This window comes from Seriola aureovittata, chromosome 2 (assembly GCF_021018895.1).
Source record: "Seriola aureovittata isolate HTS-2021-v1 ecotype China chromosome 2, ASM2101889v1, whole genome shotgun sequence".
Taxonomy (NCBI): domain Eukaryota; kingdom Metazoa; phylum Chordata; class Actinopteri; order Carangiformes; family Carangidae; genus Seriola; species Seriola aureovittata.
This window is the reverse complement of record NC_079365.1, coordinates 23046832-23060748: the sequence shown is the minus strand read 5'-3', so window position 1 is coordinate 23060748 and position 13917 is coordinate 23046832. Positions and strand designations below refer to the sequence as shown.

Below are 13917 nucleotides of genomic sequence, written 5' to 3'. Positions count from 1 at the left end.
TACGGTAAAACTGCTGATAAAGCCTGTCAAGAAATCCCTGCTTCTGCTGGCTCCTAATTTCACAAGAATAAGGTTCTAAAATTACAATGACATAAAACAACATTCACAGATAACAGCTCTGGTAAGGAAACATATGACAGTATTTGACAACAACGTATTGCTCACTTTAGATCACAGACAGGAATGGTATACTTTCTCCGAGTAGGCCGTCTTGGGAGACCTTTCCGAGCAAAGCTCATCTATACTCTTTTCTCTATCTCTGCAAACCACCAGCTGCTGAGGGAATCAGAGATGCTTCAAACTCCCACGCAAGCCAAAGACATCAGCAAGCCAGCCCACATCTGCCTATGAAGGACGTAAGGGGTAGAAAGGAAAGTTACTGTGCTGTTTGAACTGCCTTGTCCCAAGCCTTTAGTTGTCTCTACTAATCACAGGCTTTATCATTTGATCATCTGGAGCATTGCTGCTTGAGAACGCAAGGGAGAACTGTCCTTTATATATATATATATATATATACACAAGTGCTTCCTCTTACTAGGAGGTGAGAAGCTGTGGTGGTAGTAGAAGGACAGATTTGACATGATGGTTACAGATTCTGTTACACTGTGGGAGACATACAGTGCAAATGTATCCAAAAATTGTTAATTTATCCAATGATTTGAGGTGAGTACCTTACACCGTTGACCATTAGCCTGTGTGTGGTAGTAGATATAAATGTGTGTGTGTGTGTGTGTGTGTGTGTGTGTGTGGGTCAGTGGAGTGTGTTTGGACCTCAGTTGGAAAAAAACCTTTGTTTCATTTCCAAGAGTGTAGTTGTGATCCTATATATTAATCTCTCCCTCACCGTCCTCCTCCTGATCTCAGGTGAGGGATGTTGTGGCTAGAGGCCAACACTTGCTTTGTACTCCCTAAGCCACACCCACCTTTGAGCAATCCAATCAAATCTAGATTTACCTAAATCCCTCTTGTAATTATATCCCTTCCCTATATTCCGTTTCGCTCAGAAATATGTCACATTATGGATGCCAGAAAGATGCTCTTGACTTAAAGCAGTTAAAGCTCCTCTACTTACTAATCAGATAATAAACTTCAAATGTTCGCTGGTGTTCTGCAGGGAGCGCATTACGCCACAAAGACCATTTCAGGTCATTTTGAGTTCTCAGTAAAAGCTATTTCAATTTTAGCACAGTGGTCTACATGTACAAAGCTGGCTGAAGCTCTTCAACAAAAGGTGCAATTTCTGGGTCACCAACCTGTTTCAAGTTTTAATATGGCTCTTTCATCATATTAAATGGGATTTCAAGTTACAAAAGATCCAGACTAAAAGGCGAGCACAACAAAAGTTATCCTTTAATTGAAGGTGATCACTGAAACAGAAAAAAAATTGGCAGTCGTGAACATTGGAATACACAGTGGCTACTGTGCTGGGTAAGTCCTGGATTCTGGCTATTAGATGCAGTCCAGCCATCTCTGCATAGTATTGCTCCTCTCAGCGAGTGTAAGAGGTCAACCAGAGATGCAAAGCAGTTTTGTGTTGCATGTCAGTGGGTCTGAGCGAGCTCCACGCTGTTGCAAATACCTCATTGTGTTGAATAGTGGTCCCACTGTCGCATCAGAGATATCAGCAGAATACATAATAGAGTTTTAAGACAAATGGGACCCTATCAGCTGCAGAGGATATTGTGATTTTAAATGGTGAATCTATCTCAACAGTACTGCATCGTGTATTGACCCTGGGTTATTCTAGGTGAATCAAAAACATTCTGAGCAATAAATCAGTAAATAAACCAAACAGCTGGACCGCACTTTTATAGTCATTCCACTCTATGCGTTCTCGGGCTAACAGGAGCATATACCGTAAGGTTAATAAATTTCTTTAAACAGTCACAATGACTGACCAAACAAAACGCAGCAAGACAAAACAATGAAGACAGCTCTTAATCTGCGCATAATCATTTTATATAACAGCTGAAAGCTGCAGTGCTGATGCAAAGCCGGGTGATTGTTAGATAGTGGCATAACCACAACCCATTTTCCAGCCACTATCTCCTCTCACTTCCTGTGAGTGAAGACCAGCCATCAGTAGCAGACAGTCACAGTGTACCGGAAACCATCAGATCTAACATCAGGTCCAATGCCTGTGAAATCTGTCAATACTGCTATGATCCACAATCTACAAGGCAACCTACAACACCATGGTGGGAGGCAAGACATTTTCTTAGATGCTTTATTCAGCAGGTGGAACAGAGGGGCTTAAAATAAACTTGCGCTCAAGGAAAACATGACATGAAATACTTATTTATTTATTTATTTTTTTTTTTTAAACCTGTGGTATATTCAAACATAAAGCCTACAGTAAGTCTCTCGCAGGCATGCCATGTCATGTTTAGTTGAGTGCCACGCTATAATTTTACAGCCAACCACCTGTAGCTGTATGTTTCTATATTTCCTCATTTTCTGCATTTTCAACAGCAACAACTCTTAATAGCCACAACAGTGTGTTGTACGGCATTGCATAAACCTGTTTCCCATAATGCTCAGTATCCATTTGACCTTTGACACAGTGACCATGAGTCCATGAACGTTGATTATTTCACTCCTTATCCCTGTAATATTCCTACCAGATTCTACTGCTGGCAAATCACTAGAGCCCGCCTGTCCCATTTCCTGATCTACATAAAAAAGAAATGAGAAAAAAAATCAGAGCACCTTGTTCTTTACTGCGTTGCTCTTTGAACCTGTATGCAGCTGTTCAGACCTGAACCTAAAGCAGTTCCCACTTGCCATTTGCATTTATTTACACTATGACATGCAAGGACTGAATGTGTAACTTTTTTTTTTTTAATTCACTGCAACACTAGTTGTGAAAACATTAAAATGAAATATATAAATATGAGTATCTGAGACGCATAATTAATTGCACTGGACAGCAAATTATCACTTGTAAGAGTAAACAAGACGAAATATTATTCATGTAGCTTTCAAGAAAAACATCTCCAGTAATAATTATGCAGAAGGACATATCTAATGCTACTGTGGAAGACACTTCATCCAGAGCTTGCTCAAAAAAAAAAAAAAAAAATGAAAGGAAAATGTGATACAGTATTAGAGATACTTTGATTTCTATTAGGTAAGACTGATCTCTTAAAATGGTCCAGGCCAGAGTATTGAAAATAGCAAGCCAGCTGCTCTTGCCAGAGAGAAAAGCTTCAAAAAGGTGCAATTTAATATAATTTCAATTCAGCTTCTGAACACTCCTATCTATAGTTCTTAATCGCTTAAAGAAATCTGTGTGAAGCTCTGTGGAGCAAGTCTGTTCTTCCCTAAATGGCATTGTAATACAGATGGCAATACCACTGTGCCAATTATTATTAGAACGTTTTTTTTGATGAATTCAAGATCAAGTAACCAACGGTCAAAACATGCAAACAGAAAGAAAGAGAGGCCACATTTTCTAACTGAAACCCAGAAGGATAACACTATTCATCCAATTAAATTGTAGGGTGCTGGCCCGGTTGAATTCATTCCTCCCCGACAAGAAGTCATAAATCAACAGTGAACTATAAACTATCTCTTGAACAGCAGCAAGTGGTTGTGAGTGAGCAGTTGTGATCATTTAGCAGGGATGAATCCGGACCAACAGATCATCTGCTTCACACAGTTTTTGGTTTAGTGTCAAGACATCAGGTCGCTGCAGCTGTCAGCTGAAATTAGTTATTATCTAAATTGTAAAATGTACACTGTTCTGTTTATGGTGTTACACCAACTGACAACCAACAACAACTACAGCCTCTACATCAAATTCAAAGTACGTCCACCCTTGCTTTGACCTGGCTGGTGTGGTAAATAAATAAATAAATGAATAAATGAATGAGGAGTTGAGCTGTGGATTTTGCAGTTATGTGATATAGTGCCTTAACTATTGGGCTGCTGGGGCATCTTGTCTGGTCAATAAAGTACAAGGCTGCAGCTAGTAGACTGGTAACTTAGCTTCTCACAACGACTCAAAGGCAACAAAAACCAGCACCTCTTCATCTCAATGATTTACATCTTGTATTTTTTTTCTTTAATCTGTACAAAATCCAAAATCACAAAATGTTGAGTGGTGGTTTTATGTGCCAGACTATTTCTTGGCTAAAAACAGATTAACCTAATTTGCTTAAGTCTTGTTTTGTCACTGTGAAGTTGCCAGACAACCAGTTAAGACTCCAGGAGGTCACTGCTCCCAGCCTAGAAACGCTCTGACACGTAACCCTCTGCAAAACATTTTTACTCTGTAAATTTTGTAAGAATTAAGCAAACAAGATGTTAAATGGTGAGCGTTAGAGGTGCTGTTAGGTGGATTTATTTCTACCTTCTTAAGTTTTAAAGAATTTCAGGTAATTCTTGCCAAATCAGGATCAAATGCTGTTCAACTCTGTTGGATCGGATTTGATAATGTTTGACCTACAGGGTAAGCACTCCAGTGAGATCAATCCTCATAATGGTGTGTCTGCACTGATGCTGCAAAAAGTCAATCAGATGTAACAAGTGCACTGAAGGTTAAAGACACAGCTACATGTTGTGAACATGGACATGTAGCTGTGCCAGTGGCTCAGGGAAGAAACTATTATAATTCCTCAGTACACAGAAAACAACATGTGTATGTACAATATACTTTTTTTTTCCTCTTTTACATTGCATGTCTGGGGAAACACACGTAGTCACTCCACTCCACTGTGTATGCACACAAACAGCAGAAAGAGCATGCATGAAACATGTATAAAAAAAGCAACTCCTGTAGAAACACTAAGCTCACATCTGCTGAATATGTATCCTGCTCTTTAAACACTGGGTGCTGTGACATGCTTAATAGCCAAATATAAATCCTGAACCACTGTATTTCACAAGCTGAGGCTAGCTTGTAAGCACAGATGTATTAAGCAGAGGGCTGTGTTTTAAAAAAAAAAAAAAAAAGGGGAGCACATCTGGCAGACAACGATGGAGCACGGGCTGCAAGTTAACCGAGAGGACAAAAAGTTTCAATCTAAAATGAGATACTGTATGCATCATTTCTCAAAAAAAAAAAAAAAAATGCTGACAAGAGGGACACTTTGGGGAAAATAAGAATGCATGATATATTTTTCTGTCTTTGGGAAAATCTATCTACAACGGTGGACACATTGAAATAGAAAACCCTGTTTAAAGACACACATATACACAGGGAAATTGTATACTGTCATGAATAGAGTATGATATCCAGAAGACAGCAGACATCAGTTTATATAAAGAGAAATGCTTGGGGGATAAAAAAATAAAATAAAAAAACAGACAATAAAGGTGACATTCTGAGGTCTATCCACAGCATGAATCTATTTTGGTTTAGTGACAACAAAAGCCAACAACAAGCGCCCTGCCAACTGATTTGTTCAATTCTACCTTTCACTATTTGTTTACGTGGTGATCGATGTTAACCACTGCACACGTCTCACAGTCACTCAGCTGCAATATCTCATGAAAGCAGAGGAATCTAAGCTTTTTGTGAACAGTTCAAATGAGCGTGACTGCATTACCGAGGCACTCCCGAATACTTTACATAGTGCAAGGCCGCTGTGTGGCTCAGCATCCCAGAGGCATTTAGTAACTTAACTTTATGTTAAGCCCAGCTGACATAATGATTTTCCTATGTGGGTCAAGCGAAGGTCAAACACACTTCAAAACAACAAAATCTTCAGCGAGCAGAGAAGGGTTAACAGGTTAGTTTGTAAGGCATGTTACTCAGATGTTGTAGCCAGGAGTGAACTCTCATCTTAAGTCCTTCAAACACCAAAGTGTTGCCATGTGCAGAGAGTAGCTATGAGACTATGACTCCAGCTGAATGAGAAGCAGCCCTACACACGGACTCTTTTTTTTTGTTGCAATTCTCAGAAAATGGAATTAAGTGCTTGCTATGCAGTGTTGTAAGGCAAAGCTCTTTATGATGTATGACACCATGTAGAGAACAGAATGCCCCTGCAGAATGCCACAGGGACCATATGTGAGGATGAGAGTTAACAGTGAGGGAACGTGCTTAAACGACTGCCACCAGGTCTTTATCTGTGGCAAATATTTGAATAATTGAGGCTTTCCCCTAAATTGCAGCACAAAAATCCCCCCCTCCAGTCCCAACAGCGCTGCCTCCCACAAGAAAAAAAGAGCCACAGAAGACAGCCAAATCATTCTTTACACAAGACATACAGCGGTTCACATCCAGAAATTGCCTTCATGAAAAAAAAAAAAGATCAAATGTTGTTGGTGTTTTCACAGCTGTAACAGCTCAACACGTCAGCGGAGGATGGAGAAAAAGAAAAACACACGCGACACTGATGCCACCGCTGTGCTGAGCAGACTGTGCTGAAGGCAGGAATCTGCGCGCACACACACACACACACACACACACACACACACACACACACACACACACAGGCACACACACACAAAATGAAAAGACGCACTGTGATGATTTTCACGGCAACAACTTTAATATCTGTTGAGCTCGGGCGCTATCTCATGTGCAAAAAAAAAAATAAATAAATAAATAAAGCCACGATGACCAGACCGCCGAGGAGTGCGCTTCGGCATGGTGTAGTTGTGTGCTGCTCAGAAGTGTAGGTGCTGTCATGCATGCTGGTCGTGTTAGTCGATGCAGATGAATTAAGACTTAATACACAGCTAGGCCTCGTGCTACCCCTCCACCCCCCACCCCCTTATTGCATTTCCTTTTGAAGCACATTGACACCACGCATTGTGCAGCCTGAACTGAATCCCAACAGCTATTCATTGATTTCTCTCTTCCACGACTTGGTTGGCATAGAGGGAAAGTTGGCATGAGGCGAGCATGGCACCGATCGCCTCCATCCGGCTGTCCTGTTTAATGGCTACTTAGTATTTCACTGTCACACATGAATCACTCAACTCATTGACAGTTAGGCTATTGTTAGACCCCACGCACGGAGCGGAGGGGCTGCGAGTGTGTTCCCACTGCGTGAAAATATGACAGGGTCAGACTTACCGACGGCTAAATCCAGTAGATCTGCGCACAGGAGCAAGCACAATGAGAAGACGGTCATCTTTCCCTTATTTTGCAATAAATCCCAAACTCCATCTGCGTTTACATGCTCTCCGGGTTTCGGCTGTGTAATCCCCACCATTCCAGAGGTATGCGATTGAAAGGTGCCCCCAAACTATTCATGATGCAGCTCAAGTCTAAGTGGAGAAATCGGAGAAGTTGACAATGAATACAGCATTCAGAGCGGCGAAAATCGAGCATCAGATCAAAGAAATGACTCACTGCCTGCGATAACAGAACACAAGGCGAATCTTATTTTGGTGGGGGGGGGTTTTCTCTCTCTCTTCCCTCCTTCCAGTTTAAACAATAGGGAGCTGCGCTGAGCCGCGGAGCAGAGACCGGCTCTGGAAAAAACGGAGAGGTTTGGATGAAAATGTGTTCCTCAGTCACCGCTCGCTCGCTCTCTCTCTCTCTCTCTCTCTCTCCCTCTCTCTCTTTCCCTCTCCCGCTCTCTCTCCCTCTCTCTCTCTCTCTCTCTCCCGCCCTCCAGACAGACGCACAGTCATTCCTGAGCAGTCGCTCTTTTATTTCACACAATTTTCCTTAATCCTACCCTGGATTCAGACCCCTCTAATTCTGTCCATTAAGCCGATTTATTTCTGTTGGATTTTTTTCCTTGTAAAACACGTTTTTTTTTTTTAGATCCTTATGCTCCCTATGCTATAGGCTCTAACCTACATTACATCTATATGAATAAAGCGGCTGGAAGACCGTGTTCAGTTTATTAATCAATCAAATTCATCATCAGTACTGATTGGATGTTTTGCTTTTCTGATCTCATTCATTGCAGCCGAAGGAAACAGCTGTATTCTGCAAATTAAAAAGTCCGCTCTACTATCTTTCATTAAATAAAGACTCTTGTGTCATTGACACACAATATATTGTGCACTATTAGTCCAAAAAATCTAAGTGGAGAAGCTAAAAACATAACATATATTTTGTTGGAACAACATTAAGACCATAAACACTAGACTATAAATATTTAGACTTAATGATTACCTGTTTAATGGGCCTAATCGGGCAGGTTAAAGTCACTCTTCTGACTCAAATTGGCTGTGAGCATTTGTCTCATTAAAGAACATCTATCATGCAGGCAGGCCAATGTGCATTCAGGTGTCAGAGTGGATTTCACCTGAGCCCAAGTGGGCATCCTCAACTACACCTGTATGTTGGCTGTAGCTCTACTTTTCATGATCCTGTAACGTCACTCAAATCAAAAAGACTGTTTCTTAATGTCACTTACAAAATTATACCTCACATGTTTTCTTGAAGGTAATGATAATGATCTGTAAAAATTCTACTCAGTATATCCCTGCTGCACCAAAATCAGTTAGCATTTGGTCAATAGATAAAGAATGGAATAACAGGGAGTTAACATTTTGTATTTTCTGGTTGGCTCAAAAATCACAAGAAGTGTTTCTGAGAGTGATGGGGCCACAAGTATCGTCAAGACTTCCCCCCAAACTTTGACAGGTGCCTCAGGCTATGTCATTCTAATCAGCATCACTTTAGCAAGGTTAGTCCTGGTTTGCTACTCTCTTTTGCTCTGAAATGATGTTTGCAGCACTAAAAGTCTTTTGTGAGACGGTCCTCGGGGTTCTCTTTCAAAGCCCAGGAAATAAGTTATTCAGGGAGACAGCCACCAGCATGCCAAATCCATTCTGCAAAAAATATGAATTCACTTGAATGAAGCCGTTGGTTTCCCCATTTTCTGCAAAGCCAACTCAATAGATCAAGGCCATAAACTTGTATTGATCTGAGCAGCAGTGACCCAGTACCTTTACGTAATACAGGAACCCCAGGAAAGCTGTTTTCTTGCAGGTAGTGACTTGGAGGTCCATGGACTCGGCACATTATCGGACCTTTGCCAAGCAGAGCAGCAACGCCACCAAACTGAGCAGTGAGCTGGACAACCGCGTGAAAAAAATATATCCATTCAAACTGTTCAGAACATGTAGATGCAAAGTCAGAGACTCTCCCGCAACCCACACTGCTGACAGGGTGGATGCTTCCTTGGTTAAGGTCTGCAGTACTAATGCACTATCACACATCTCTAGAGGGCAGTGTCAACAACAATTTATTGGGGTAACGGAGCTGAACGTGTTGCTGTCCATATGGCATTTTACCCACTAACAAAGAGGGGTTTTCAGCCTTGTGAGTCTACATACTGTTTCCATGTGCTTACCTCTCTCTTTGTAGCATAGACATAGATCAGTGAGCCTTAAAGTGTTTTTTGGGCTTTTTATTTAGGATCTGAGGAATTGCAAGGAAGAGGAAACCTGACACACAGATAGAACTGACTCCATCTAAGAGGATTACTCTGTCTCCTTTCATTCTTCTTGTCTTTCCAGTTATCATTAAGTACTTGTTCCTTTGAATTACTTTGTTGTGATGCCACTAACACTCTCTCCCAGCCATTAACTATTTTGTGAGCATATGCAGTGTGGCCAACTGCCACTGGGCTATCAGAGATCCGCTTTGCTCAGTCACTTACTCATGGCTGCTGGGTGGACACAGCTCTTTTCTAATTGTGTACAAGAGTGCACATTAGTTTGCTTGGAAGGACCTTGTCCAGTTGCGTGTTTTTTATATAAATAGAGTTCAAATGAAGTTCAGCGAGCCAGCTGAAACATTCAGCCAGCGAATGCAGAGGTGAGCACACACAATACGTTTAAACTTGAATGCATGGAATCAATACTTTTAAAGACAAAGGAATAGGTTAAACCATGTGATTTCACGTCCTTGTGCTTGCTCCTGGAACATTATGAGACATTGATCTGTAACCTTGGTCCCTTTACAGAAAAATATGTGGTATGGAAATGTAGTTTCATTTGTACTGGAAACGTACTGCAAATGCAATCTAAACTGTTGTGGTTGTGTTTTTATGTGCAATTCTTTTGAGTCTTATATTTCAGTTGAATTCATGTCTCCTCTATGGAAATCTAAAAATCTTGTATTTTAACTCGGCAACAAATTTTGAATAATTCCACGACGACCACACTACACATTTTATGATTTAGTTCAGCTGTAGGTCTGACCCGATTTACTTTGCTTCATATTGCAGCTTTCTCAGTAACACTTCAATTCAATATCTTGTACAGTTACATGTAGCCAACTTCTTTTTTTGCCTCCTGTCTATTGATTATTAGTTTTGTATTCGTTAAAGTTAGCCAACCTCTAATCTAATTGAAAAGAGAACAGAAAATAGAGTTGCTGCGACACTGTCATTTGATTGACTGAATAACAATTGATTATAAACCACATGAATATATGTCATTAGTCTGCATGCTGTGCTTTAAGGGGAATAGACTGCAAAAAACAAATGCCAATTCCAAGTTAGACTATTTTCACTAAGAAAAAGAAAAAAAGAAATGGTTTGCGACAGCCTTACATGTGCCATAGTCGAAGAAATGTAAGCTGCTCTATGCTTTCCCTCTACCACCTGATCCCTCTTGTTGGAGAGAGTCAAGGCAGGAGCATCTGTCAGTAATCGTGGTACCCACTGATTGCACAACAACATAGTGGTATGCAGAACTGACCCAGCTGATGTCACTGATAGCATGAAGGGCCAGATGCCCAGCATGGGGAAGCCACCCTTGGTTTGGTCCATACCAGGGAAATATTGCAAACTGTCCAGCAGAAAGCACGGGTTCAGACCAGTCCAGACCCTTTGTATCTAAGAATATTCAAGTCTTCTTTTTGACCAAGGATGGTAATTCAAGAAGAACACTTGAAGCCTTTTTGCACCTCATTGCGTTTTTTGCTCCACTCAATGCTGAGGAAAGTGAGGACGAATTTTCAAAATTGTCTGACTTATGAAAACGCTTCACCTTGGCCCTATAATTGGATACATTTTTTGGGCTATTTCTAAGTCAGTCATTCTTCCAGTCTGGGTTGCTGCACTGTGGATTTTTAGAGAGTATTTTGACGTGCTGGCTTTTGCCTAGTCAGAAATGGCACAAAACCCCCCCCAAAAAACAATAAAAAACCAAAAAAAAAACAAATGGAATTTACAGTCAGATTGTCTAAAAAAAAAAACAACAAAAAATAGCATGTTTCAAATAGCAAATCCTGTAAGTTTAGCTAAGATTGTATCCTTCATTGTTGGTGATGGGAATCCTGTCAGCGCCCTGGCAGAGCCTTCATCCTTGCCTGTGGAAGCCTATAGGCTATATATAAATATAAAGTGTTATTGTAAATTTCTCAGCTAGTCTATCATACTCTGTTTGTGTTGTCTGAGTTCAATTAAAAAAATGTCTTATGGACCATCAGAAAAGCTAGATTCATATTTGACAATTTAATTAAATGAAATTTATTCACATGGTACGTATAGCTAAAGAAAACATGATTAGCCCTATAGATATCTGCAAACACATAACTGATGAACAATAACTGGAATTCCTTCCTCCTGTCTCCTCAGGGAACTCTGCCTATGGTGAATTAGGCATGCAATGAAACAAAAACAACAAAATGTTTAACAGCATTAGTGATGCTGGCTTAAGAACAGACCAAATATCAACCTGATTCTACAAACCCTAAATGTTTCCCCAAGGACAGATGTCATTTACAACATATGTAGCTCTAAGCTTGTTGTGTGGAACAACACACAAGGCTTAAATGGATCTGTCACTGGTCCCATCTACCAAGATGACATGAATCAATTGGCTAAAGCGAATTGTGTTGTACACAAACCAGTGATGTGACCTTTGTGTTTGTTTCTCAGTGAAGCACCTGCGAACAGCAGTAGTGCAATCACCTGGGAATTTATGAGGGATCTGTTACTAAAGACAACTACCTAGCTACTGAGGATTAAGACAAACTGCCAAGTGGGTGTTTGTGAGAGGCCTGGCTGGACAATTTGTACAGGGTGTGAAACTGCAAACAGAAAGGATCTTGACCACCATTGGCTGAATGGACACTGAGGTCCACATTGTCTAATGTTGCAATGTGTTGTGGTTTTTAAGTTAGGTACCAGCTGAGAGAACAAATCTGTTTGTCTTAGTCAAAAAGAAATCAGTTGTGGCATTAAGAGAACACTGAAATTAGCACAGGGCTGACCCCAAATCAGTCCTCATTGCATGTAATGTGGTTCTCTAATCTCTAATGTGAGTTGATATTCAAGGATGGCAAAGAATTGCCTTGCTTTCCTGAACCTCTGGAGACGATGCCTACCTCTTCCAGCAGAATTAGCAGTCATTCTGAATGGCTACACTTTTTGTGCTAACTCTTTATATCAGCTGCCAAAGAATCTCAAACGCACTGCAGTGATTTGAAACAATTTATGATATGAAGTGTCAGTGAATTTGGAGGCTCTTCAACGTTCAAGTTCTTGTTAATACAAATCCATGATTCTTGCATATAACTCCCACATGTTTGTCAGACGAGGTGATTTAATTAATAGTGATGGCAATGCATTCTGTTTTGGTCACTTTGGGCAATGTAATGCTTAGCATGCATTTTAACATAGGTGAATTGGTCAGTCTTGAATGCAAGCTTTCTCTCACTGACTTCATCCAGCTCTCTGAATTGGCCAAACCGCCACTGATAAGGGCCAACCAGAGATAATGGTGCTGGACACACCATTAAAACTCCAGCCCTGAGTCAGCCACACACAGCCCAATGATGTCCAATGGCTGAGGTTCATTCTAGTGCAATGGACTTGTGCGTCTGTGATGCATTCTCTCATAGGGCATGTCAGTCTTATAGCGTGGGAGGGATCCCTTAGAATAGCACCATGGCTATAGATGAACATCAGATATCACAGCTTAACACTGCTTGTCTCTTAAAATATTCTCTATGTATTACTCATATTTTTACTCAGGGTGAATTACTATCCAAATGTGTAGCAATGGAATGGCCTCTTATCCAAAAACTTGATCTGAATACAAACACGTCAGCTATTAACCATGTCGCAATTTTGACCAATTTTATTGCTGAGGTACAGCAGGATAGACTTTAATTATCTCCATTACTCAATCGAAATGGTTTTGAAGATTTAACATTTCCATTAGTGAAATGTGAGCACGGTAAAGCACTGAGGGAGAAAGATTATCAATATAGCTTTCCTAACCATTACCAAAAATTGAAGTAACTATTTGTCAGAGATTAAATATTGAGAAGAAAGGTTTATCTTACATGGCCTTCCATTGCATCCCCAAAACACAAGAGTGAGATTAAGAGATTTTATCTCTCCAACTGATAGCTGCAAATGTAAGCTGGAACAGATGTACAGTTACTGTACAATTGCTGTACAGTTGTCATCCTACAAAATCAGAAGCAAGATGCAGGTTTAACATGTTTGATTGCATATCTGTTTCAGTGTCCTGATACACACTGAAACACTGTCTTAATAAGGTAAACTTACTGCATTTTGAAATCCACCAGGTGATCATATCAAAATAAATATGTCCTTAATTGTTTAATGACCACTCTCACTGTTAATGAGCACATTATCAATAATTTAAAATAGAAAATGTTGTATTATGAATCTACGACAACAGGCGCTTTCAAAGAAAATACCAAACATGGCTAATAGGCCAGACTCAAGGCAGAGATTTTTTACATTCCAGTTTTTCGATGCCATTTTTTCCCCCTCACACTTCTCAGACCCGCAGCTTTGAGGCTCTTACATGTTGCAAATGCTCATTTTCAAAGAGATTACAACACATATCTGTCAGAAGCAGAATTGCATGGATATTATGCATGGGGGACGACACAGAAGTCTGCCAGTGGGGAACACATTGCAGTGTGCCTGAACCATCACCAGAGATTAGGGGTGACTTCTTAAAATGGGACACAACCAGGCTCGCGGGGTTGACCAGGTTGAAACC

General features: G+C 40.5%; 1 protein-coding gene across 2 annotated transcripts in view; it reads right to left on the bottom strand.

The window, feature by feature from the left end:
* Nucleotides 1-7492, bottom strand: part of igsf21a (immunoglobin superfamily, member 21a) — a 164467-nt gene extending 156975 nt beyond the window's left edge. Inside the window, exons 1-2 of one of the 2 annotated variants that reach the window (XM_056394614.1) lie at nucleotides 7310-7492; nucleotides 7031-7224 (exon numbers count right to left, since the gene is read on the bottom strand). In XM_056394614.1, the coding sequence (XP_056250589.1) occupies nucleotides 7031-7169 (139 nt within the window). In that variant the 5' untranslated portion in view covers nucleotides 7170-7224; nucleotides 7310-7492. Of the gene's footprint in view, nucleotides 1-7030 lie in introns of both variants that reach the window. The other variant, XM_056394621.1, reaches the window with a different exon arrangement.
* Nucleotides 7493-13917: the final 6425 nt, after the last annotated feature.